Source organism: Ictalurus punctatus, chromosome 11 (genome assembly GCF_001660625.3).
Source record: "Ictalurus punctatus breed USDA103 chromosome 11, Coco_2.0, whole genome shotgun sequence".
NCBI classification, from domain to species: domain Eukaryota; kingdom Metazoa; phylum Chordata; class Actinopteri; order Siluriformes; family Ictaluridae; genus Ictalurus; species Ictalurus punctatus.
This window is the reverse complement of record NC_030426.2, coordinates 17,838,110-17,863,326: the sequence shown is the minus strand read 5'-3', so window position 1 is coordinate 17,863,326 and position 25,217 is coordinate 17,838,110. Positions and strand designations below refer to the sequence as shown.

The window sequence follows — 25,217 nt, the reverse complement described above, 5'->3', positions numbered from 1 at the left end:
CAGAAAATAAATTCTGTGCCCAACAAAAGTTTGATTCTTACATGTTTTTCATCAAGATAATCTTCACAAATGAAGACAATTTGTATTAATTTTTAAGCCTAAACACAATATTCTAAAATAAAGAAAGTTAAGCTATAAATTAACTTGCACCACAGTCACATGACCTCAACGCCACCACTACTACTACGCTTTATAGCACTACAGTTGGAAAATATTATAAATTGATACATCAAGTTGGAATAGTTTGCAAGAGCGGGAGTATAAACACACCGAGGCTGTATTGGATGAGTTTTCCTGATCAGGTTTTCCTTTTTTAATGTCCCCGATTAACTACTGTAGTCCCACTTGTTAGCAACCACCTTTTTTAAGACGTGTCAAAAAACATCTCAAGTGGGGTATTACTGATATATTTTATGGTGTAGAATAAAAGGTGAAAATATCTTGAAATTTCAGGCATTTCAGGCAAACACACCGAATTCGGGTCGATGGAACCCGATAGTGCAAAAATGCTAACTCATCTCCGGGTTTTAGGACTCATTTTTGCAGTGCTCTATATTACTTTACAGTTCTCTAGATTACTCTGTAACCTTTGACCCATCTGTGTCTGTAGACCATACTGGGGAAGTCTCGGAACCCCTGGTCCCCTAGTTTGTCCTTCAGTAACTCCATCTGGTCTACGGGTCCTGACTCCACCTTACACTCCTCACCAATCACCGATTTGGTCAGTCACACGGCTCCAGCCACTCCTGCCCCCACCGACCTCGGCCACACCTACAATCCCTGGAACGGATGGCCACCATCGCTGAGCCGCTGGAACTCCGATCCCTGGCCCAGCAACCCCGACAGCAACAACACTAACTAACAAGACGAAGGAACATCGGTCCCCTGCAGCAACAAAACAAATGTAGTCACTGTTTCTGTTATTAGGGTTTCTTTAGTTTTCCTTGTTACAAAGGTCCTAGGTATGCTGATATAATTTTAACTGTTAAATCCTTTGGAGAAATTTTGATTGAATTACCCATTGGTTTGTCCATGTTTCTATTTAATTCCCCTCCGAATTCAGATAAAATCTTACGTCATTTTATTTCGAGGGGTTACGATATCTTATTTAAGGGAACTGTACAAATTTAGTTGCTCAGAGAATTAAGATCTCGATCTAAAGAAATGCTATTGCCCGTTTTTATTATTTTAAAAGTTCTAGATTTTGAGTAATACTGTTTTTCTTTGGAACTAAAGCATATATGGCCCAGTATTACTCTATGGTGTCATGCAGTATTACCCAACTATAAATGGAGCACTTTGTGTTAAATCCCACTCTTCAGAAGAAATGGGCCCTGATTTAAGAGTTTCATTCATTTTAGAACCTATTTGGCCAACTCAGTTAATTTCTGGTAACTTAAGTTACAATTAAAGAAGATACAGGATGCTAGTAATTGTTATCAGGACCACGGGAGTCTTTGTCCGGTGTTTTATGGTCAATGCCAATTCATGACAGCTTTGAGAATTTGAGGTTTAACTTATTATTTTTATTGGATTCTGGTTAAAGAAAGGTTTATTTGCTAAAATTGGCTTTTAATTTAATGTCTAAAGGAGTTGATGGTACCTGAAACTGGTTTGTTTTCTACATGGTTCATTTGTCACTATGAGCGAGACATCCGTTACTTTGGTTGAAATAAACATATCAGGCAGCAATATCTACTGTGACGTGGTGGTGTTTTTTTTTTTTGTTTTTTTTTTTCTTCTTCTTTCTTCCTTTTTCTTTTTCGATGATGTGTATATACACTTGTAATTTCTTTTCAAAAAATACTTAAACTAACAAAATTCAGAATTTTAAGTCATAGCTGTAGGCAATACAACATATTTTAAAAATATGACTGAAGAAAAAAAAGAATAATGTGTGTGGGCTAAAGTGGCTGTTGCTCAAGTGGTAGAGCAGGTTGTCCACTAATCGTAGGGTTGGCGGTTTGATTCCCAACCCACGTGATTCCACATGCCAAAGTGTCCTTAGGCAAGACACTGAACCCCAAGTTGCTCCCGATGGCAAGTTAGGTAAGATGGTAAGTTTGCATGACAGCTCTGCTACCGTTGGTGTCTGTGAATGGGTGAATGAGATAATATATAGTGCTTTTTTTCCCCAAAAGCACTTCATAAGTGTAGACCATTTAAAGACTGAGACAACCAGTTTGATTAGAAATTTATTTTTAAACCAGGACAACTATGTGATACTTTGAGTTTGCTCATCAGCAATTTCAGGTGATGTGCGTTGTAAATTCACAATATAATTTCATAGATTTGCATTCAAGTTCAAATGGCATGATCCTAACCCCATACACCAGCATTAACACTTCCTTCTAACACAGCCAGTTCCACAATTAAGGCCATAAACAATCAACAGCTCCAGAGGTGTCAAAGGCTGACCCTGCAATCGGACCTCATACTTCCTATTATTTATAGGGAAAAATCCCTACGAAGCAATATAATATTAACATATTCCATTCGGTGATGGAGAATCTTGTGAAATTTATTAGCTGAGGTGTGAAACCTACAGGCACAACACTACACAAACATAAATGGATTTGTTTGAGTGTGACAGCTTGGCACTAGAGTTGTGTTCTTACCGATGTCCTATAAACTCCTATTAATTTAGAAATGCCTAAACAATCCAGACAGTGAAATGAGGCTAATCAGAGGACCTTTAAGATTTTTCCTCAAAATCCAAAATGGATGAGTAGAATATGAAACCTTCGCCCACTGAACCGTTCCAATCTTGCTGTAATTCCTCACGGCTGCTGTAAGGAAGCCATGAGCATGGAGCTGAACTTGGTGAGGTTGCAGGTCTTCATCACAAACACACGATGACTTTTTAGCTTACCCAAGAAATCCAGTGCCATCATACCTCGACCGAGTTCTCCCTGGATCTCCACCCGAACACTGCACTCCACGCTTTCTGTGATCACGCTGCCATCCACACATGCTGCCACAGCATAGGCATCGTAGGGCACGAACCCTGACCCGAAAAGTACATCTTTAGCGTTTCTTCCAGGCTCCTGGGAGAAAGCCCAACATTTGGAGGTGATCGTTTTCATAAAACGAGCAGCTGCAGTGTCCTGGGCAATCAGCTCATCAAAGAACTCCTATAATAAAAGATGAGTTGAAAACAATGCATGTGCATGCAATCTCAATGAAGTAGGCTAATACATATATGCTATGTTATACTACGATGCTGTCGAACTCTCAAATATGATTTGCCAGAAGGTGTTTGTTAATTTCCCGGGTGCAAGGCAAATCACAGGTCTATATTAATGCACTCTTTCAAATATGTTACTGTTTCTATACTAACAACTAATTCACAGGGACTTGTATTGCAGATGTGCTGCATAGTCTACACTGAATAATAAACAAATTTTAAAAAACCACACTGTTACGTAACACAGAAAAACATCTCATACAGTAGATTTTAGATGAAGTTTTCTGTAAGGAGACGTTTAGTCCATAATCTCCAGTATTAACGCAGAAGAGTGACAGTGATAACAGGAACTAACTTGTCTCCTGGATGTTCCACAACATTAAATAGCTATCGTCCGTACTGTGCTGCGCTGTACGAGAAATAAAACACATCAGATGTGCTGTCATGTAAAAATAATACATTTCTGGGTCGTAGCAGTAACTCCATTTTGTGCCACCTTGTCACTGATCATGCTTCTGTAACAGAACCTCCCATTGTATTTTATACCTTTCTTATTAGTAACAACGATATGGCATTTAAAACAAAACACATTCAAGCATCTTAAGCAAAAGATATTATGAAAGAAGACTACGTGTAGAGAGCTGATGTGATTTTTCCACACAGCTATTTGATTCTTACCCAAGAGAGCTTGTTTCTGCAGGTAAACTCCCAGGTGGCTATGTGTGTGGGACACAGATATTCCTCTAAGACTATATAGGAAGACTCAGGATCCATACAGAAATTAAACTCTGCACATGGCATCAGATTTCCCTTACCTGTGAAGATAAACACCAATCAGAGCAATCCTGCTTGTTCAGTAAGCTCTACAGGGCTCTGATGCTCCTACCTTCCATGTTTCCTCCCATGATGTACAAATCCTTCAGCTTCTGGGGAATGCTGGGATCCAATCTAACAGCCAGAGCTAAATTTGTGAGCGGGCCCAGAGCAACAAGAGAGACCTTTACCGTGAATAAGGCACAGTCAAAACACAGGAGGGCAGAAAAACCTTGCCAAGTATAAAATTGTTTACTATTAATTACAATTAGTTTTCCCTACCTGCCCTGGATGCTCACTGACCAATCTGATCAAAGAATTAACCGCATGCTCTTTCTGTATTTGTGTCTTCCAAGTGTCTGAGTCTCTGTCCTGCAAAACGTCTCCCAAGCCATCTGTCCCGAAATGATCTTTGAATGGGTTTGTTGCTCCAACCAAACAGCTCGCTGCTCCTCGAAAGACAGGAATCTGAAAAGATGTATGGTCCATGTAAATAAACGAACGCCCACGTGACCACAGGGAAGTCTGTTTCTGTGTACACCACGGGTCGGCAAATTATTTGATCAGCTCAACACTTTCACCTTAATTTTTTGTCTCTGGTACACCTTGAAATTTAAGTCATATTAAACAAAACGTTTTATTATATTTAAGGAATACCACCACATTTTAGCAGTTGTGGTTATGAGCAGCACTGCTCATAGGGTTTACACCTCACAGCTCCAGACTCCTTTGTTCAATCCTGAGTTTTCTCTAGTTTCCTCACAAAAACATGCCAGTAGGTTGATTAGCTACTGTGTATGGTGCCCTGTGATGGACCAGAGTCCCATCCAGGATGTATTCTCACTCCATGCCCAGAATCTACTGCATGCTTGACCAAGATAAAGCATTTACTGAAAGTAAGTAAATAAGTGTGATTATTTAGCTTATTCATTTTATTACATTTGAGATATTTTTCAGTCAGAAGTTGTGTCGTGCACTGGACCCACCTGAGTACGCTGACACACGGACAGTACACGCAGCACATTCTGACACACATTGTCCACATCAGTGTTTCCAAAGCAGCAGGTGATGCCCAGGATCTTCACATTGGATGAGGCGAGAGCCAGCATTATAGCCTGGGCGTCGTCTATGCCGCAGTCAGTGTCGATAATCATCAGCTTCTGACTCATACTGGTTACCTGGAGACCACATTGTTCATTTATCAGTATCGTGACCTTCAGTGAAAATCACTGAGTCTGATTCACATCTTGCCAAAGAAACTACAGAGCTGCTGAAATTCACAGATATGCCTGTCAAATTTCTCACACGTTGAGCTAGACAGTAGAAGCACTGCTTGTGCACTGCTACTGTACAGATGCAAATCCCAGTTAACGAGTCATTTATAACACTCTCTAATTGTTAACTTGTGTTTTCTTCATGACAGTTTGCTTTCTTTCTTCACTGCTTGAAAAGTATTAACACATTCAGGATATTCGGCCTGCATTTGGATGCTAGGTGATTTAAAAAGCTTGACCATCACATTGCTTGGGCTAATGTCTTGCAGCTTTGCAGGAGGCAACACTCCACGCAGTTAGTGCCCTCTTTTTGCAGAACTATCCATCCATCCATCCATCCATCCATTTTCTGTACCACTTATCCTACACAGGGTTGGGGGGAGCCTGGAGCCTATCCCAGGAGACACGGGGCATGAGGCAGGGGACACATTGTATGCGGTGCACAGTCTCACACACTCATACATGGACAATTTGGAAATGCCAATAACATGTCTTTGGGCATGTTAGGAGGAAACCAGAGAAAAACCCGTGAAGTACAGGAAGAACATGCAAGCTCCGTGCACACAGAAGTGGGGAGTGGGATTCGAACGTACAACCGTAGAGGTGTGAGGGGCCACAAGAGGAGTGACTTTTACAGAGAAATGCTCAGTGGAAATCAACCGCTAGTGCTCCAAGCACTGCTCGTGTCCTTGCTGAAACAAACAAACAAAGAAGTATCCCATGCTGATCTGTGCTGGTTTACGATGGTTATTACTGATCTGGTGCTGGTTTAACATATGAGCAGCTGAACAATGTCCTTTTTGATAGTAAGGTAATGCCAGTGAAGCTGTTCTGAACTGAGTTAGAGTAACATTAATCAACAGGAATCAGGAAGTTCTGGGACAAGGATTAGAGCAAGTTATATACAGTTAAAAATGGAGTAATAGCATTTTAAGATTTGTAAAACAGACAGACCTAAGGGAGCAGGTTAGGGCTGCGATTTTGGTGCGTCCAAGTGCAGTAGATCTGGGGGAAATACAACAGGTCCACAAATCACTCTCAGCAAAGAAACGAGAGCAAGTCCAAAACTACGGAAGCCCTAAGCGCTCATCCATTTTTTTTCCTTTCGTGATCACGACTTAATTTTCTCGTGAATTTGACATAACCAAAAGCCGTTTTCTCACGACTTAATTTTATCCTCGTGGGGAATAGGACTGGTGTTAGTGTTAGCACTTTCAACACACTGCTTCATGAAGCTTCGAAATCTTTATAAATCTTTTGTTTCGACTCAGTGGTTCGGCTCGTGTATCAAATTGGGCAAGTCACGTGATTTCAGCAAATGCGGCTTGGTCATTACTGTTTCGAAATTTCCATGGTTCGCCGCTAGGGGGTGTTGCTCTCCAGGTGAATCAATGAACCAGTGTTTAATATATCATTTGAACTGTTCTCCAGTTTTATTATGTAGGTTTATAAAAATGAAATGATTCAATAGTCAGTGCTCGCCTCAGGACGCCTTGAAATCACACCAAACGTCCTGATAAAAATAAAGAAGACATGGCCAGATGGTTATTACGTAGGCGAGAGAGAATTTGGACAGTTTTGCATTTTCCATGAAAAAATAACCTATAGTTATTCAAAAAAGGAGTCTACAGGTTACAAAACCAAGCTCATGTAGTTGTCAGACAGATGTTAAAACAATACAACAATAAAAATAAATAAATAAATAAATAAATAAACACGCTAATTTTTAAACGGCTCTTGCAACGATGTGGACATGGACACACGCTTCCTTGTTTGACACAAACAACATGTAAGTGTTGTTCGTCAGTGCTTGTCTGACTCGTTGTCAAGGCTGTTTCAGATCAACACCTGCAAGTGACCACTAGGTGTCACCGTGGAGGCGGGTGTCGGATTGTTTCGAAGCCTCGACACAAAACGGCACATTTGCTTCAACTGCTTGAGTGTTCCACGAAGCTTCGCTCTGCCCACCCCTTGTGTTACATGCACATTGGCATCTTCGCCATCATAAATGTAATAACTGCTCGCTGTAGAGATGGACTTTAGCTCTACATTAAGAGAGAGGGGTGTCCCCTGCTCAAGTGTAGGCCACCCCGGAAGTTAGCATCACCCTGGTTCCCTCGACAAAATGCCAAAATGATTTTTCAACTGGCTTTTGGAATATTGCAGAAAATAAATTCTGTGACCAACAAACGTTTATGATTCTTACATGTTTCGTTCGTTAAGATAATCTTCACAAATGAACACAACTTTTATGAATTTTGAAGCCTAAATACAATCGCCAGAAGTAAAAAGCTACTGTGAGGCTATAAACGAATTACATCACGGTCACATGAGTTTAACGTCACAACCACTACGTTCCCGACAACTTTTTCAATGTTTATTTTAAAAACAATACAATTGGAAAATACGATAAACTGATAAATCTACAAGTTGGAATAGTTTTCAACCGTCTTTTTCAAGATACGTAATAGCTTTAAAAAAAAAAAAAAAATCCTGAGTGGAGGATTACTGATTATGTCGTGGTATAAAACGCGAACATGTCTTGGGCTTGTGTTAACCACAGACCTTATTTCAGGCTTTTAACCAAAACCCCATTGACTTCTGGACGATGGATGTCCAATACACAGAAAAATTTAGTCGAGATCCCGAGAAAACAACAAAGGAAAAAAATAATAATGCACGTACACTTAAGGGTTCCATACAAAACTTTTTTTGGGAAAAAAAAAAAAAGTTTCAGTTTTTCACAGTCCACTAGGTGAATAAAAGCTTAATATGTAATTCGCTCGGAGTCCTGTAACATGGTGTTCAATGCAAATTTATTTATATTTATATCGGGATCAGGATTTGTATTTTTAATCCATGTACGCCATATTTTCCATAAACACAAGCTTCCATTGATCATTTTGTAGTGTTTAATTCTTTTATTTCAATAGTATTCTAACACTACGACGTTTCAGTGCCACGTAAAATGTTTTTTTTCAAATAATAAGAAGATTACGAGAATAAGGTTGTAATATTTTCAGAATAAAGTCGTAATTTTGACGTGAACGTGTTTGAAGTGATGTAGTGTACAAGCAGGTCTGAGCCAGTGAATTGAGATGAGTCTAACGGTGGACCACTGTGGTAAAGTTGGATTGGACATTCGGTACACATTCGAGATTCGCTCTTCTATTTCTGAAGAAATAAACAAAAAAATGTGTATTTTCTTGCTCTGGAGTGGACAGAAAACAAAGCACAACTGAATATACATATATTTTAAATAAACCTTTGGTCCTTTTTGTGTATTTATTTTATTGAGAAATAGAAGAGCGAATCACGAATCTGCGAATGTCCAATATAAAGTAAAATTTACCACGGTGTAATTTTGACTTTATTCTCAAAATATTGCGAGTTTAATTTTGTATTGCTATGACTTTGTTCTCAAAGTATTACTTTATTCTTGTAATCTTATTATTATTATTATTATTATTATTATTATTATTATTATTATTATTATTATTATTATTATCATTGCGTGGCACCAAAATGCCACAGCTGACTATAATCCGACTATAAAAAATAGCAAAATATAAACATTTAAATATATATTTTATATATATAGCAGCATATTTAAAAAATGTCAACATAGCTGGTCGTTAATTTAAAATAAATGTATATTTATTTATATTTTTGTACGAGTATCCAGACATGATCTGCGCGATGTATGCGTAATTGGAGCGCTCCCTTCGCCCCTAAAAGACTCCCGACTCGGCTTTGCTTCTTCACCTGTTAAAGCAAACCGCAGAGATGTGGGGAGGGGGTGCTTTATGCTCACCTTTCTCAGCCTTTTAGTAGGTACTTCTCATAATATTGATCAATTTCTGGTTTTGCTGTACTTACAAAATGGTCACTTATCAAATTTAAAGTCAGAATTGCTCGTCTTCAGGATCGCATATTTGTCATATAGTTTTTTTTATGTATGTGATCAACCCTCCTTTATTTTCCGTTTGGTATAAACCAGCGGAGTCCCTTTAACAGAAGGCCAGACTATTCACAAGTCGTGTTGTTGTTTTTTTTTAATCGTTTGTTGATGCGGTGTTTATAACGTGAAGGTACGTGTACATATTCTGTTTTTATTTAGATTATTTAGATTATTTAGATTATTTAGGATTAGACGCACATATGTGTAATTTTTTTTGGATATTTTGACGGTATTCCTGGCTGAACATCAGGTCGCCCCCGTCTAGGGTGGGTAATGTTGTTTAATCTTTGTTTTGTGATGCTACATTGTAGCTGTATAGTCTAATGTCAGCATTGCTGAGTCTGTACACAGCGTCTCTGTTCAGCCGCTTTTTCTTTTTTTGTGTTTGTACAGAAACACTAACAAAACAATCTGCTGTGAATTTAGATTTGTTGTTGTTGTTGTTGTTGATGATGATGATGATGATGATGATGTTGTTTATGATGCCGTAGGATTAAAAAAAAAATCAAAAGGGATGTAATTTTAGACGCAGGAATTTTTCTCTACAGTTTTTTATATTGTAGTTTTTGGTTTTTATTTATTATAGTATACAGTATATTATTCCTATTTTTATTGTGGCAGTGTGCGGCCTTACTGTTTATGACTGTGTGGCTCAGATGTAACACACCCAGCATATAGGTCTATATTCTCTCTCTCTCTCACTCACTCACACACACACACACACACACACGCGCGCGCACAAAAAAAAACAGTAAGAAAAAATAATTTCCATACAATTATTATTTTTGTTTGAGATGGGCTGAGGAGCATGCACACCTGTCAGTAAATATCCCTGAACACGTGACCACTGTTGGCAATTAATTAAGTAAACTTATTACAGTGTACATTATCAACTGCTAAGTAACAATTAGCGATTTTATGCACTTTATAAAGACCTTTTTTAACATCTGGATTTCCCCCCCAATATAATAAAAAGTCATAAACATTTCTCATACTTATACCCATTTCATTCATTCATTCTTCAGTAAGTGCTTTATTCTGGTTAGGGTTGCAGTGGATCTGGATCTCAGGAACACTAGGATGAGGAAAACACCCTGTATGGGACACCAGTTCATCGCAGGTCACATTCGCAAACACATTCCCGTGTTTTAGAGTGGTCAGTCAACCTAGCAGCGTGTTTTAGGAGGAGGAAACCAGTGTGGACATGGGGATTACACATATTCCATATAGAAAATCCACTCACAGTAATCTGAGCAAACTAGAGACCCTGGATAATCCAGTTCTAGAGTATTAAATTTGAAACCATTTCTTGAAGTATATACACTAAATGGTCAAAAGTATGCAGACACCTGACAGTCACACCCGTATGTGGTTCTTCCCCCAAACTGTTGGCCACAAAGTTTGAAGTGCACAATTGTTTAGAATGTCTTTTGTATACTGTAGCAGTACGGTTTCTCGACACTTTAAATAAGAGGTCCAAATGTGTCCCAGCATGACAGTGCCCCTGTGCATAAAGTGAGCTCCGTGAAGACATGGTTTGTCAGTGTTTATTTGCAAGAACTCAAATGGCCTGCACAGAGCCCTGACCTCAACCCCAACTCAAATGCATACTGTACACAAGACCTCCTCAGAAGAGTGGAGTTTGTTGCAAGAGCAAAGGGGACTAAATCTATGATGGGATGCTCAACAAATACATATGGGTTTGATTGGGTGGGTGTCCACATACTTTTGGCTGTATGTATGTATCTATCTATCTATCTATCTACCTATCTGTCTATCTATCATTGTGGATTATTGTCCATGCATGCAAGCACGGTGTGTCCTGAAGTCACTGCTTTGGTTTTGATTTCTTGGTTAACTCTATCTGCTGAGTTGTTCTTCTTATTCATATTCACTTGCCTTTTCTAAAACAGGGCCAAGGAATCACATCAGACCAAAACCAACCAACAGGCAATCTTCTTGTCATCCAAGTGTTCAATGCCTAACACTGCAGAAAGTGAAGGCGGTAACATATCTGGTGCCAAGGATCCGGCACCCCCATCACGGTTGCCGGTCCAAGACAATGAGCACGGCTTCCTGAACCCGTTCAGCTGTGATACGCAGCGAGCCAGACGGGCCTCCAGTGCTGAGCTGCAGCTCCCATGGACATGCCCGGTCACACATTCCCGGGAAAAATTCTACACAGTGTGCTCTGATTATGCACTGCTCAACCAAGCCCGTCCAATCCTAACCCCCAGAGATGTTCCCCAGTCCAGCCATGACTGCAGCACACCACTGAGTCAATCAAACATCATCACTATCTCCCAGGGTCAGGCTGGAGGAATCCGTTCACCTTCAGGTGATGCCTGTGATATAGAAGAGACATTGTCCAGCAACTCCAAGCCCATTTTAGCCTGGGAGATTGACACCACCGACTTTGATGCAGTTTTAACCCGAAAAGCCAGGACAGGTCAGATTTATTAGTAATTGTTTTATACATGTTGTTTCTTAAAAAAATGAGAATTGAGTACAGATTTAGATCAGCCACCTTCTGCATGTGTAAAATGACTACCTAGTCATTGTGCAGTGTTTTCTGTATGAATCTATTTGAAGCTCCACACTTGCTGCTAGTGAGGAAAGGCAAATTATTTGTCCTACAGGCCATCTGTTAATGTTGCTTATGTAACCTTACAGTGGTGCCTAAAAGTTTGTGAACCCTATAGAATTTTCTGCATTTCTGAATAAATATGACCTAAAACAGCATCAGATTTTCACACAAGTCCTCAGAGTAGATAAAGAGAACCCTATTAAAGAAATGAGAAAAATATTATACTTGGTTACTTGTTTATTGAGGAAATTGATCCAATATTACATATCTGTGAGTGACAAAAGTAGGTGAACCTTTGCTTTCAGCATTTGGTGTGACTCTCTTGTGCAACAATAACTGCAAATAAACATTTCCAGTGATTGCTGATCAGTCTTGCATGTTGGCTTGGAGGAGATTTAGCCCATTCCTCAGTACAGAACAGCTTCAACTCTGGGATGTTGGTTGGTTTCCTCACATGTACTGCTTGCTTCAGGTATCTCCACAACATTTCTATTGAATTAAGGTCAGGACTTTGACTTGGCCATTCCAAAACATTAATTTTATTCTTCTTTAACCATTGTCTGGTAGAACAAATTCTGGCTTGTCCACATGATCTTTAGCAAACTGCAGAGGAGTAGCAATGTTCTTTTTGGAGAGCAGTGGTTTTTGCCTTGCAACCCTGCCATGCACACCACTGGGGTAGAGTGTTCTCCTGATGGTGGACTCATGAACATTCAACATTAGCCAATGTGAGAGAGGCCTTTAGTTGATTAGAAATGACCCTGGGTTCCTTTGTGACCTCATGGACTATTACACGTCTTGCTCTTGGAGGACTCTTTGTTGGTCGATCACTCCCGGGGTGGGTAACAATGGTCTTGAATTTCCTCAGTTTGTACACAATGTGTCTGCATGTGGATTGGTGGAGTCCAAACTCTTTTAGAGATGGCTTTCTAACCTTTTCCAGCCTGATGAGCATCAACAACTCTTTTTCTGAGGTCCTCAGAAATCTCCTTTGTTCGTGCCATGATAAACTTTCACAAACGTGTTGTGAAGATCAGACTTTGATAGAGCCCTGTTCTTTAAATACGACAGGGTGTGCACTCACACCTGACTGTCATCACATTGATTGAAAACGCCTGACTCTAATTTCGCCTTCAAATTAACTACTAATCCCAGAGGGTCACATACTTTTTCCACTCAATATTGGATTTTTCTCAATACATTAATGCCCAAGTATAATACTGTTGTCTCGTTCATTTAATTGGAATATCTTTTTCTATTTTAGGAACTTGTGTGAAAATCTGATGATGTTTTAGGTCATATTTATGCAGATATATAGAAAATTACAAAGGGTTCACAAACTTTCAAGCACCATTGTATGTCATGTTCAGTGACGTAACTTGTGGGTCATCCATCTCCATGCTTCCAGTGTACAAAGATCGTATTAAATCTAATGAAATCAATCAAACTACCAAATTGAAAGAAGACAATCACTTTTGAAAATTGACGTATCCTTTGCTATGTTTAAATCTTATACAAGCCAGACAAAATCTTCTGAAATTCACAATATCGCTCCACTTCATAGCGGAGTTTTTGTTAAGCATACATTATACGGCGTAAAGCCAGAAGAAGTTAATTTGAACACATGCGCACACACACTACCTGTGTAACATTTCTCACATATTTACAGGTAATATAAAGAAATCTGGCTTGAAGAAAATGAAGTCGTCTGACAGATCGAGCAGAAATGTGCTGGATTTTCCAGCACAAGTGTCTCTGGAAGAAATCAAGCAGAGGAAAGTCCTGGACTTGCGCAGATGGTATAAGTGCAGCTCTTAATCTCTTACCTATTAGTCTGAGAAAATAACAACAGACACAACACATTTTGTTTTTGTTCCTCTTTTTACCTCTTTAGGTACTGCATCAGCCGTCCTCAGTATAAAACATCATGTGGAATTTCCTCACTCGTCTCTTGCTGGAACTTTCTGTACAGTACCCTCGGAGCTGGAAGGTACATAACTGACTTTCATGCATGAAAGGGCTAACAAGCTCTAGAGTTAATTCTAGATGTGTCTTTTTAATTCAGTAAGTTCTTTGCAGTTGCCTCTCATTGTGGGGGGAAAAAGTGTTAATGGCAGGGAAAGCAGGCTGTCATCAGGTGGTGATGAGAGAGGTCATCGGAGAATGGCCAGACTGGTTTGAGCTGACAGAAAGGCTACAGTAACTCAGATAAGCACTCTGTAGTGAACAGAAAAGGATCTCACAATGTACATGTCAAACCTTGAGGACCATGTTGTGCAAAACTGGACAGGTGAAGATTGGAAAAACGTAGCCTGGTCTGATGAATCTCGATTTCTTCTGTTACACAGATGGTAGGGTCAGAATTCGGTGTCAACAGTCCAGGTTTGTGGAGGTGGTGTAATGGTGTGGGGAATGTTTTCCTGGCACACTTTTGGCCAGTTAATACCAATCAATTGAATGCCACAGCCGATGTGAGTATTGTTGCTGACCATGTGCATCCCTTCATGGCCACAATTTTGGCCACCCATCTTCTAATGGCTACTGCCAACATGATAATAGCCTTTTTTGCCTCAAAAAAAACAAAAGTCTCAAACTGGTTTCATGAACATGACAATGAGGAGTTCAGTGTTCTTCACTGGCCTTCCCAGTAACCAGAGCTGACTCCAATAGATAGATAAATAGATGAAATGCATGAAAGGGAACCTGAAAAGTCTACAGGAATTGTGAGATGCAATCATGTCAACATAGACCATAAGAATTGCCAACATGCCATGATGAATTGAGGCTGTTTTGAAGGTTATCCAGTATTGGTAGTGTTCCTAATAAAGTGCTCAGTGAGTATGTGTTAACCAGTGTTACATACCAAATTACAGGTGTATTTTGATTAGTGTTCAAAATATTTGTATCTATATTCATATTTAAATCCACAGTGGGCATGGCCTAAATGTGGGCTCTTTTTTAGGGATAAGAACTCCATAGAAAAGTATTCACCCTATTGTTTGGGGATTGTGGGTTAAAATCCCAACGATATCACAGCCATCCATGGCCAGGAGCCAAGGGAGCGAAACTGGCCATGGGAATGGGAGGGATGGCATACTCTCTCTGCCCTAATCATCACAGCTACATTAGCCAGTCAGAGGGGTTTGTGAACTCATGTATGTGGAAGAGTGAGGTCGAGTGTGTTAACCCTGCCCTGTTATGCAGCAGTAGCAAGAGTTTGAAAAGATTAGGTTGGCTAGCTTCATGTGTCTCAAAGGAAGCATGTTAGCCCTCACTCCCCTGGTGATATCAGTCACGTGATAGGGGAATGGAAATTGGCAGATGACTAAAGTGGGGAAACAAATTTGTCTTCATAATTGGTCACAACTAGAGACATGCCTATAGTCTCCTCTAAGGAATTTAGTTTTATTAGTTCTTTAGTTTAATTTACTTTTTTTGTTTAAATTAGGCTACAAATAGTAGCCAATTTAAACCACTGAAATCCTGACCAGGCATTGCCCATTCATATTTGGTGTTAATAAAACACATTTATATTAATAAAAGTGGCCTTCTTTATCCTTCATATCTGATTCCTCATACCCCGATGAAAGTAGAAACCTACCGCTAGTCTCAACCAGATGCCCTGTGAACCTTTCTAGCAAGTTTTATTTAAAGAAAGAAAGAAAGACGAAGAACGCACCTCTTATTCATATCCATTTAGAACACGTTATCTGTCCGATCTGAATAATATATTTGTATTTGGTTACACTCATAATGAATAGCAACTTTTTAATTTTTTTTTTTCTGTCAGCCTGCCACCTATCTCCCAGGAGGAGGCCTTACATATTCTTGGTTTCCAGCCTCCATTTGAAGATATCAAGTTTGGGCCTTTTACTGGGAATGCCACTTTAATGAGGTATGATTGTTCTGCTTACCCTGCTGGAAAGTTTTGTGTTTTTTTTGAAGTACAGTGCTGTGGAAAAAGTATTTTGTTTAAAAGTATATTGATTTCTTCTGTTTTTGTGTATAGCTCATACTAAATAGTTTTAGATCTTCAAACGAAATACAACATAAAACAAAGGCAACCTGAGTAAACACACAATAGTTTTTATGTATTTTAATTGAGATAAAAAGAATTCCGAAGTCCAACACTGATCACCCATGTGGAAAAACTAATTGCCCCTTAAACTTAAAATCTGGTTGTGCCAACTTTAGCAGCAATAACTGCAACCAAACGCTTCCGATAACTGGAGATCAGGCTTTACAGCGCTGTGGTGGAATTTTGACCCACTCTTCTTTGCAGAACTGCTTTAGTTTAGCCACATTGGAGGTTTTTCGAGCACAAACTGCCTGTTTAAGGTCCTGCCACAGAATCTCAAATGGTTCGAGTCAGGACTTTGACTAGGCCTCTCCAAAACATGAATTTTGCTTCTTCTTTTTTTTTCGAGCCATTTAGAGGTGGACTTATTCCTATGCTTTGGATTATTGCCTTGCTGTGTAATCCAGTTGTGCTTGAGTTTCAATTTACAGACTGAAGACCGGACAGAATTCATGTTTCCCTCAATTATTACAAGTTGCCCAGGCCCTGAAGCTGCAAAGCATCCCCACACCATCACACTACCACCACCATGCTTGACCGTAGGTACGATGTTCTTTTTGTGTAATTCGGTCTGTGGTGTTTGGTTTACACCAGATGTAACAGGACCCAAACAGTTCCACTTTCTATTCATCAGTCCACAGAACATTCTCCCAAGAGGGTTGAGGATTATCAAGATGTGTTTTGGCAAAATTCAGATGAGCCTTAATGTTCTTCTGGGTTAGCAGTGGTTTTTGCCTCGCCACTCTTCCATGGGTGTCATTTTTGCCCAGTGTCTTTCTGATGGTGGAGTCATGAACAGTGACCTTTATTGATGCGAGAGAGGCCTGTAGGTTCTTTGATGTTGTCCTTGGCTTTTTTGTGACTTGCTGGATGAGTATTTGCTGTGCTTTTGGAGTAAAAAGGTTCACTGCCTGTTTCCATTTGGAGATAATGGCTTTCACTGTGGTTCTTTGGATTCCCAGAGCCTTTAAAATAGCTTTGTAACCCTTCCCAGACTGATGTATTTCAGTCACTTTCTTCATCATTTCTGGAATTTCTTTCAACTTTGGCATAGTGTGTTACTGGATAAGACCTTTTAACTGTTGATATGATTGATAAGTCGATCTGGATAAGGGCGTCTGCCAAAATGCCAAATGAACAGGGTTTGCAGCAATCAGGGCTGGTTCTGTCTAGTCCAGATGAACTCCATTATGAATGTAGTTTCATAGATTTGGGGAATTAGTAACTACAGGAGCAAATACATTTTCACACATTGGTATTGGATAACCTTTTTGTTACAATAAATAACATTCATTTAAAAACTGTATTTCGTGTTTACTCAGGTTGCCTTTCTTTTATCTTAGATTTTGTTTATTTCTGAAACAATTTAGTATGAGCTATACACAAAAACAGAAGAAAAGACTTTTTCACAGCACAGTACTTGATAGTTATATTCTCACAGTCTCTGTTCTTGTTTTGGCACAGATGGTTCAGACAGATCAATGACCATTTCCGTGTTCGAGGATGCTCTTATATTCTATATAAACCCCATGGGAAGCACAAGACAGCAGGAGAGACTGGCGAGTTAAATATTAAAAATCACTTTAAAATTGATTTACATATTGTGAACTTTAGAAGTGTTTGATGCCATATTTAGGGGAAAAAATCCAAACACAACATAAAAAGCATTGGTCTATAATGAATATACTGTAATCATATAATCATGTAACAAGACTGATTTCAGAATAAGAAATATACAAATCAGAAATATTCTGAACTCCATGTACCCATGCTTTGTATACTTTTTCTTTACTTTTGTTTGCCATTGTTGCCCTTTCCCATCAACTCAAGAATATGGTTTGTGTTTAACCACCTTTCACACATTAACAGAGGGCATTTCTAAGTGATCCTACTTTTACTAGTGGTACCTGACATCTACAAATGAGTCTGAGAAAATCACAGACCATGAAACTGGGACCAGTCCCAGGTTCATGGTCTGTGATTTTCTCAGACTCATTTGTAGACGTCATCGGGTACTGCTAGTAGGATCATTTTTAAAAATTACACTGTTATACTATGAAATACTAACCACTGTAGTTTCTGTGTTTGTCACCAAATTGCTGCAGAACATATTACTGATTTATTTATTTATTAAATGACCATGCATATATTAATGAAATGTACCATTTGTGATGTTGCTTCCCTTGATTAGCTGAAGGAGCATTGCTTAAGCTGACCCAGGGATTGAGAGATGAATCTATGGCCTATATTTACCACTGTCAGAACCACTACTTCTGTCCCGTGGGCTTTGAAGCTACACCATTAAAAGCAGCCAAAGCTTACAGGTACACCGCATAAACAATTGCTTTCTTCCTTTATTTAGTCATTCTTTGTTGCACTTGGGGGGGAAAAGTGATCTCCTCTTGTAAACGATTATTCGCCCAGCAGTATCCTTACATGATAACACTGAAACTGTACACACCAGTAGATAATCAATTAGAATAACATTCCATGTTTTTTAATAGGTTGGAATCCTTTAAAAAAAATAATTTAACATTTACTTTCTTTACTTTCAGGGGACCACTTGCTCTGAATGAAATGGAGCATTGGATTCTTATTGGGGAACCAAGCAGGAAACATCCTGCCATCCACTGTAAAAAGTACCTTTTCCTTTTATTATTCAACTGCATATGCTGATTATAGTAAGTGTGGGTTACTCTGTGTCATTATGTTCACCCCTCTCAAAAAACAAAACAAAAAAACAACCCGATTCTGGTAGGTGGATTGGCTGCATTACACCCCCTTAGTGTGAATGTGTGTGTGTGATGGATTGGTGTCCCACCCAGGGTGCATTCTTGCCTCACGCCCAGTGTTCCTGGGATAGGCTTCGGATCCACCGCTACCCTGACCATGATCAAACGATTACTGAAGAGGAATAAATTAATGGATGGTGATTAGTATTGTAATGTAAGTCTAGTCAGGAAATCCAATGGATATAGATATAGGCATATAAATCAAGAAAATGTGAATTGTAGTTTGAGTCTCTAAAAGCTGCTATGGTTGAATTAGTCATTAGTTTATATTCTGCAAAACCTGATGCCATGCATAAAATTTAGGTGGGCAGATATTGTGACTGACCTGAACACACAGAACCCAGAATACTTGGACATTCGTCATACAGAAAGAGGCATTCAGTTTCGGAAAACCAAAAAGGTTAGTGACTTAAGAATTCCAACATGTCTCGTACCATAATGTTGATATGAATATGTGATTTAATAAAGACTCATTATCATCAACACTATATATGGGAGGTGCTTACTTATCAATGAAATAACACTTTTCATTTCCTTTTATTTTTAGGTGGGAGGCAACCTACACTGTCTCATGGCCTTCCAAAGGGTGAACTGGCAGAAAATTGGACCTTGGGCACTAAACCTAGAGAATCTGAGGCATGATAACCACCAACAGGGAGCAGATCAGAGGAGCCAGACTTCAGCAGGGGAGGCTGTAGGCGATGGCGAGACCAAACACGGGCACCTGGGCCGCTCTCACAGCACAGGGAATCAGAAATCCGAGCAAGCGTGGAAAAGGATCTCCAATACTGTAGAGTACAGCCACAGAGGCTGCCCTGACAGCGACCTGGATGAGGACATCGCTGACTGAAAATGAAGTGGTTATTTTCCATTGGAATTTCTACACAATTTTTTCAAGCCAGGCAAAATTTTGAGGTATATTTGAACTGGGGGGTGGGGATTACTTCTTTTTGATCATTGCAGAGATGTCTCTAGAAATAGGATTGGTAAAAAAACAGGCAGATCAAAGAAAAACGTGCAGCTATCTATAAGCCCAAATGTAAGGCGAGTATTTTATGTGCGTGACACATTCCATTAGTGTCGTTCAAGTCACATGCTTCAAAGAAGGACTTGTTCATAAACACCTGAAGCACAGAATGGGCTAACTTAGTGAGTAAATTACATTACGCATATAATGTATGTTGTGATTAACTTTTAAAGTGTATTAACATCAGTAGAAGCCATGAGAAAATAGAACGACCACACTGACACGTGTGAAACAGGAGGACTGTTTGATCATGAGGACTCTCTCCTCATTTAAGGTGGTGTAATCACATGGGGCAATAACTGTGAAACGAAACATCAGTGACACTTCTATTATTGTGTATGGTGTCTGAATCAGTGCTTTGTGAAAAGCTGTAAGAGAGCATGGTGGCTTTCAAATTACGTGAACCGTAGTGTAACCGTTGTTATTTTTGCCTCAGCAGCATCTCGAGTGTGTATTATGATGAGTGTCTACACTTACCTGAAGTCGTACATACAAAAAAAAAAAAAAAAAAAAAAAGTGTGAACTGGAAATAGGTGGTCACTTTTATTTCTTAATAAATATTTATACAATTTCTTGTAAAAAATAGTGGTCCACTGATCAATGTGGTGGTGGTGATGATGATGATGGTGTGTGTGTGTGTGGGGGGGGGGTCTTAACTTTGTGACTTTTGTGGCTGGGTTAAACGACTTTTTAACTGTGCAATGTCAGCAGGACTGATACGGCAACAGCCTCCTGTCAAAAGAGCAAAAAAGGGTTTTACTCATCAAATCTAGGCAGAAGAATGATTCAGGATATTTGCTTCCCTGTTTTTAATATAAGATGTAAAAAAAAATATGTTTGGCTCACCAATCCACAAAGCTCCTTGTTCTTTCCACTCGACACTTAGCTCTGTAAATGGAATCGTTTTGTCTCTTCTCCATCTGCAAATGTGGACAATACATTAATTATACCACAGTGTGCTGTTCAATGCTCAAATAAGATTGGTCAGAAATAAAAATCATTCTAATATGTTATTGTTTCTATGGTGACAGCTCATGGACTTGTGTGGCAGATGCTCCATGTAATGTAAGTCTACGTAATAATAAATAGAATTTTTTTTTTTTTTTAAACCGTGTAATCATTGATATGGTGAGGCTTTCTATAAGGAGACATTTATTTAACATTAAGAGAGTCGAGAGTCAGCACTTTGTAATGGTCGGTATGTATTCTGACCACAGAGAGTCTTCAGGATAGAGGACTTTTGCACTTTTTCTAGTTTCTCAGTTACACGACAGGCTGCATTTTTGTCTTATTAACTTTGAGTGAGAGGCTGGCGAGAGAACAACTGTACATAGCCGCTATAATGTCGGTGACAACAGGAACTAACTTGGCTCAGGGACATTCCACAACTGTAAATGTAACTATAAATACATAAAAGTATTATGATGTTCTTTAATAAATTAAAAACACTTTAAATCATGGGAAATCCCTGTAATAAATGGAATAACACACTTTGAGCCATGATTGTTTTAGGAAGAAAATTTTCACACCACCCTGTTATGGATTATTTTCCTATAACAGCACACCTTTTTGTTTTTTTTAGTTCCTTTCTTGGTGCAATACTCATACAGAAGATTTAAGGTTTGATCATGGCTAAGACATCTAGAAGTTTAACACTGTTGATGCACTCACCCTGTGATATGATCCCAGCCTTCTCCACTGTTCGGATAGACCACCCAGTTCATGTCGGGTGCCTTGTGTGACTTGGCTGATTCGAGAAGAGGTTTCACTAGAGCAGGTGGAGAACAGTTTACCCCAACAGCCACCAGCTGAGGGGAGTTACTGGTCACCTGAACAGCCTTGGCAAACGCGTTACCATCCGAAATACTCTGGGTATCCTGAAAACAAGATGCTAATGTCTTTTATACACCTTCAGTAATGGGTACCAGGATATTTAAACATGTGTCTGAAAATTCAGAAGTTTTTTTTCACTGAAACTTTGCTACAGACTCAAAATGCTGGATCGGCATTGGATCAGTGTTGGGTATTAGCTGAGGTCTGCTGCTATTGACGTTAAAATTTAGGATCAGTGCACTATAGTCGTACATTTACTGTAAATGATTCATTTTATTTGGATAAGCCTCACCCACACTATACGTCCAAAAATATGTGGACACCTAGCCATCACCATCATATGTGCTTGTTGAACATATCATGCCTGAGTTTGTCCCACCTTTGCTGCTAATAACAGCCACACTTCTGGGAAGGCTTTACACTAGATTTTGGAGTGTGGCTGTGGGGATGTGTGTTCATTCAGCCACAAGAGTATTAGTGAGGTCAGGGACTGTCAGGTGAGGAGGTACAATCAGTGTTCCAGTTCATCCCAAAGATGTTCAGTGGGGTTGAGGTCAGGGCTCTGTGCAGCACACTCAAGTTCTTCCACATGAATCCATGTCTTCATGGTCCTTGCTTTGTGTACAAGGCTATTGTCATACTGGAACATGTTTGGAGCCCCTTAGTTTCAGTGAAGGAAAATATTAAAGCTACAGAAACGTTCTAGACAATCCTGTGCTTCCAACTTTGTAGCAGCAATTTGCGGAAGACCCATCCATAGGCATGAAGGTCATGCGTCCGACATGCTTTTGGCCATATAATGTAACGTTGCTACAGTATCTCACAAAAGTGAGTACACCCCTCACATTTTGTAAATATTTGATTGTATCTTTTCATGTGACAACACTGAAGAAATGTCACTTTGCTATGTAAAATGTATGAATGTAAAGTAGTGAGTGTACAGCTTGTGTAACAGTGTAAATTTACTGTCCCCTCAAAATAACTCAACACTCAGCCATTAATGTCTAAACCTCTGGCAACAAAAGTGAGTACACCCCTAAGTGAAAATGTCTTAATTGGGCCCAGTTAGCCATGTTAGTGTTACAAGGTCTCAGGTGTGAATGGGGAGCAGGTGTGTTAAATTTGGTGTCATCACTCTCACACTCCCTCATACTGGTCACTGGAAGTTCAACATGGCACCTCATAGCAAAGAACTCTCCGAGGATCTGAAAAAAAGAATTGTTGCTCTACATAAAGATGGGCTAGGCTATAAGAAGATTGCCAAGACCCTGACACTGAGCTGCAGCACAGTGGTCAAGACCATACAGCGGTTTAACAGGACAGGTTCCACACAGAACAGGCCTCGCCATGGACGACCAAAGAAGTTGAGTGCACGTGCTCGGCGTCATATCCAGAGGTTGTCTTTGGGAAATAGATGTACGAGTGCTGCCAGCATTGCTGCAGAGGTTGAAGGGTTGGGGGGTCAGTCTGTCAGTGCTCAGACCATACGCCGCACACTGCATCAAATTGGTCTGCATGGCTGTCGTCCCAGAAGAAAGCCCGCATACAGTTTGCTGAAGACAAGCAGACTAAGGACGTGGATTACTGGAACCATGTCCTGTGGTCTGATGACACCAAGATAAACTTATTTGGTTCAGATGGTGTCAAGCGTGTGTGGCGTCAAGCATGGTGATGGGAGTGTCATGGTCTGGGGCTGCATGAGTGCTGCCGGCACTGGGGAGCTACAGTTCATTGAGAGAACCATGAATTCCAACATGTACTGTGACATACTGAAGCAGAGCATGATCCTCTCCCTTCGGAGACTGGGCCATAGGGCAGTATTCCAGCATGATAATGACCCCAAACACACTAAAGAAGCTGAGGGTGAAGGTGATGGACTGGCCAAGCATGTCTCCAGACCTAAACCCTATTGAGCATCTGTGGGGCATCCTCAAACAGAAGGTGGAGGATCACAAGGTATCTAACACCCAGCAGCTCCATGATGTCGTCATGGAGGAGTGGAAGAGGATTCCAGTGGCAACCTGTGAATCTCTGGTGAACTCCATGCCCAAGAGTGTTAAGGCAGTGCTGGAAAATAATGGTGGCCACACAAAATATTGACACTTTGGGCTCAATTTGGACACTTTCACTTAGGGGTGTACTCACTTTTTTGCCAGCTGTTTAGACATTAATGGCTGTGTGTTGAGTTATTTTGAGGGGACAGCAAATTTACACTGTTACACAAGCTGTACATTCACTACTTTACATTGTAGCAAAGTGTCATTTTTTCAGTGTTGTCACATGAAAAGATATAATCAAATATTTACAAAAATGTGAGGGGTGTACTCACTTTTGTGAGATACTGTATATACAAACCATACAACTTAGTCAATGCTCTACTGGTAGTTACCTTGCAGGAAAAGGAGAGCCAGGCTTTAGCATCAGGAAACTCCCTCAGCAGCTCCACCAAGGCTTCTGCCTCCTTAAGACTCGGTATGGTCTCCAATGCAAGTAGATCAACTCCTGCAGCCACTAAGCAGCGAATCTGTGGCCGATGCCAATTCTTCAGCTCCTGAGGTGAATTATGGTAGAGGTTTTACACATAGTATGATCGGTCCTGCAGTAACAGTGTGCAAAGAGTGTTCAGTTCACCATACCTCTACACTCATGCTGCTTGCATAGACTCCTGTGTACTCTGAACCGTCATGCAAAAAAGCCCCGAAAGGTCCAATTGAACCTGCCACCAAAGGCACTTTTCTGTCTGGAAAACCAACAGCACTTGCACTATTAATGATCATTAGAATATCACATTCAGACATGAAACCACCTTTACCTTCGTAGACTCTCAGCCATGAAGTGAGAGTTGACAGGAATCATGTGGGGACACACCTGCTGTAAAACAGGTGCTGGCCATGAAGTCTGCTACTGACTCTCTAGCTAATCGGACCCCTGACATCATTAGGTCCTCAGCCTCCTCAGGTTTAAAACCAAGATGCTTAGTGAATCCTTCAATACTAGCTTGGTATGTGGCTGTTGTGATTACATCAGATCCACTCTGAAGAAAGCTACAAACAGACAGATTTATCTATTCAAGCATTTTGAGTTCGGTATTAACTCACACACGTTCAGTTGTAATAATAATAAAAATGTCGTTACCTGTAATGTGCATCCTTAACAGCATTTGGATTTGTATACAAAATTCTTGCACTCCATAAAGGATCTCCCTGCAAGAACAAGTCATTAATCAATTCTTTATTTAATTATTATTATTATTATTATTATTATTATTATTATTAACCCACATAAACAGTTACTGGTCCTGGTAGACTTTGCATTAGTCTGTATTTGAGTATACCTGAATGTGAAATCCTCTTTCCTCCAACTCTGTTGATATTCCACCGTCAAGAATAAATGGTGTGCAGGCCATGCTGGCTGCTGTAGAGTAGATCAGTATTGACACGTGTGTATAAACTTATAAACTTCTCCAATGCCCCAGAGTCAAACTCATCAGTATGGGACAGAGACAACACTCTAAATGTGACCCATTAGCTTATAAAAGATTGTACGTGCAAATAAAAATCTAACGTAGAAAAACAGGTTCTACTGGAAGCCATTAAACGTGTTTCAAATTAGTTCAGTTCAGACGCGCACTATAACAAACGTAGAGGTCGATAGATCATTTCCGG

The 25,217-nt window shown here is 39.8% G+C and overlaps 4 protein-coding genes across 14 annotated transcripts in view; 2 read left to right on the top strand and 2 right to left on the bottom strand.

Annotated features, from left to right (window-relative positions):
- The window catches only part of tmem131 (transmembrane protein 131), a 54,017-nt gene extending 52,323 nt beyond the window's left edge, over positions 1 to 1,694 (top strand). For both annotated transcript variants that reach the window (XM_017479838.2, XM_017479839.2), the window contains one exon: positions 611 to 1,694. In XM_017479838.2, the coding sequence (XP_017335327.1) occupies positions 611 to 862 (252 nt within the window). In that variant the 3' untranslated portion in view covers positions 863 to 1,694. The remainder of the gene's footprint in view (positions 1 to 610) is intronic.
- Positions 1,695 to 2,095: 401 nt separating this feature from the next.
- On the bottom strand, positions 2,096 to 6,564 carry si:ch211-201h21.5 (nuc_hydro_CeIAG domain-containing protein). Of its 3 annotated transcripts, none has more exons than XM_017479131.3 (6): positions 6,229 to 6,564; positions 4,987 to 5,178; positions 4,283 to 4,468; positions 4,074 to 4,185; positions 3,866 to 3,903; positions 2,096 to 3,134 (listed from the first exon to the last, which is right to left on the bottom strand). In XM_017479131.3, the coding sequence occupies exons 2-6, from the start codon at positions 5,167 to 5,169 to the stop codon at positions 2,781 to 2,783; spliced, it is 873 nt and encodes a 290-aa protein (XP_017334620.1). In that variant the 5' UTR covers positions 5,170 to 5,178; positions 6,229 to 6,564; the 3' UTR covers positions 2,096 to 2,780. The 3 variants fall into 3 exon arrangements, with proteins under 3 accessions (XP_017334620.1, XP_053539728.1, XP_017334619.1); XM_017479130.3 differs by having other exon boundaries at positions 2,097 to 3,134; positions 3,866 to 4,002; positions 6,229 to 6,562; XM_053683753.1 differs by lacking the exon at positions 6,229 to 6,564 and having other exon boundaries at positions 3,866 to 4,002; positions 4,987 to 5,175.
- A 2,449-nt stretch (positions 6,565 to 9,013) lies between these two features.
- LOC108271827 (basic immunoglobulin-like variable motif-containing protein) lies at positions 9,014 to 21,174 on the top strand. Of its 8 annotated transcripts, none has more exons than XM_017479644.3 (11): positions 9,040 to 9,365; positions 10,282 to 10,355; positions 11,149 to 11,684; positions 13,492 to 13,621; positions 13,717 to 13,812; positions 15,613 to 15,717; positions 17,365 to 17,459; positions 18,092 to 18,224; positions 18,456 to 18,539; positions 18,996 to 19,092; positions 19,240 to 21,174. In XM_017479644.3, exons 3-11 carry the CDS (start codon positions 11,213 to 11,215, stop codon positions 19,540 to 19,542), a joined length of 1,515 nt encoding a protein of 504 aa, XP_017335133.1. In that variant the 5' UTR covers positions 9,040 to 9,365; positions 10,282 to 10,355; positions 11,149 to 11,212; the 3' UTR covers positions 19,543 to 21,174. The 8 variants fall into 8 exon arrangements, 6 of the variants coding, with proteins under 6 accessions (XP_017335134.1, XP_017335136.1, XP_017335133.1 ...); XR_006983251.2 differs by lacking the exons at positions 9,040 to 9,365; positions 10,282 to 10,355 and adding exons at positions 10,442 to 10,945; positions 18,726 to 18,846 and having other exon boundaries at positions 19,240 to 19,380; XM_017479645.3 differs by lacking the exon at positions 10,282 to 10,355 and having other exon boundaries at positions 9,014 to 9,104.
- Positions 20,249 to 25,187, bottom strand: zgc:172121 (homocysteine S-methyltransferase). The gene is made up of 8 exons (XM_053683818.1): positions 24,887 to 25,187; positions 24,688 to 24,755; positions 24,421 to 24,596; positions 24,189 to 24,292; positions 23,942 to 24,103; positions 21,391 to 21,596; positions 20,566 to 20,639; positions 20,249 to 20,451 (listed from the first exon to the last, which is right to left on the bottom strand). The coding sequence occupies exons 1-8, from the start codon at positions 24,956 to 24,958 to the stop codon at positions 20,372 to 20,374; spliced, it is 942 nt and encodes a 313-aa protein (XP_053539793.1). The 5' UTR covers positions 24,959 to 25,187; the 3' UTR covers positions 20,249 to 20,371.
- Between the last annotated feature and the right edge of the window lie 30 nt (positions 25,188 to 25,217).

What these genes read in the sequence shown, in the direction of transcription:
- si:ch211-201h21.5 (XM_017479130.3), bottom strand. Translation starts at nt 5,169, where the DNA reads ATGAGTCAGAAGCTGATGATTATCGACACTGACTGCGGCATAGACGAC. An exon ending in CCGTGTGTCAGCGTACTCAG is followed by an intron (nt 4,469 to 4,986) that starts GTGGGTCCAGTG and finishes ACATCTTTTCAG; the next exon opens with ATTCCTGTCTTTCGAGGAGC. An exon ending in CATGGGAGGAAACATGGAAG is followed by an intron (nt 4,003 to 4,073) that starts GTAGGAGCATCA and finishes TTATCTTCACAG; the next exon opens with GTAAGGGAAATCTGATGCCA.
- LOC108271827 (XM_017479642.3), top strand. An exon ending in AGTACCCTCGGAGCTGGAAG is followed by an intron (nt 13,813 to 15,612) that starts GTACATAACTGA and finishes TTTTTCTGTCAG; the next exon opens with CCTGCCACCTATCTCCCAGG. An exon ending in CCTGCCATCCACTGTAAAAA is followed by an intron (nt 18,540 to 18,995) that starts GTACCTTTTCCT and finishes CATAAAATTTAG; the next exon opens with GTGGGCAGATATTGTGACTG.
- zgc:172121 (XM_053683818.1), bottom strand. Translation starts at nt 24,958, where the DNA reads ATGGCCTGCACACCATTTATTCTTGACGGTGGAATATCAACAGAGTTG. An exon ending in CAAGCAGCATGAGTGTAGAG is followed by an intron (nt 24,104 to 24,188) that starts GTATGGTGAACT and finishes AATTCACCTCAG; the next exon opens with GAGCTGAAGAATTGGCATCG. An exon ending in ACAAGGAGCTTTGTGGATTG is followed by an intron (nt 20,452 to 20,565) that starts GTGAGCCAAACA and finishes CTCTTTTGACAG; the next exon opens with GAGGCTGTTGCCGTATCAGT.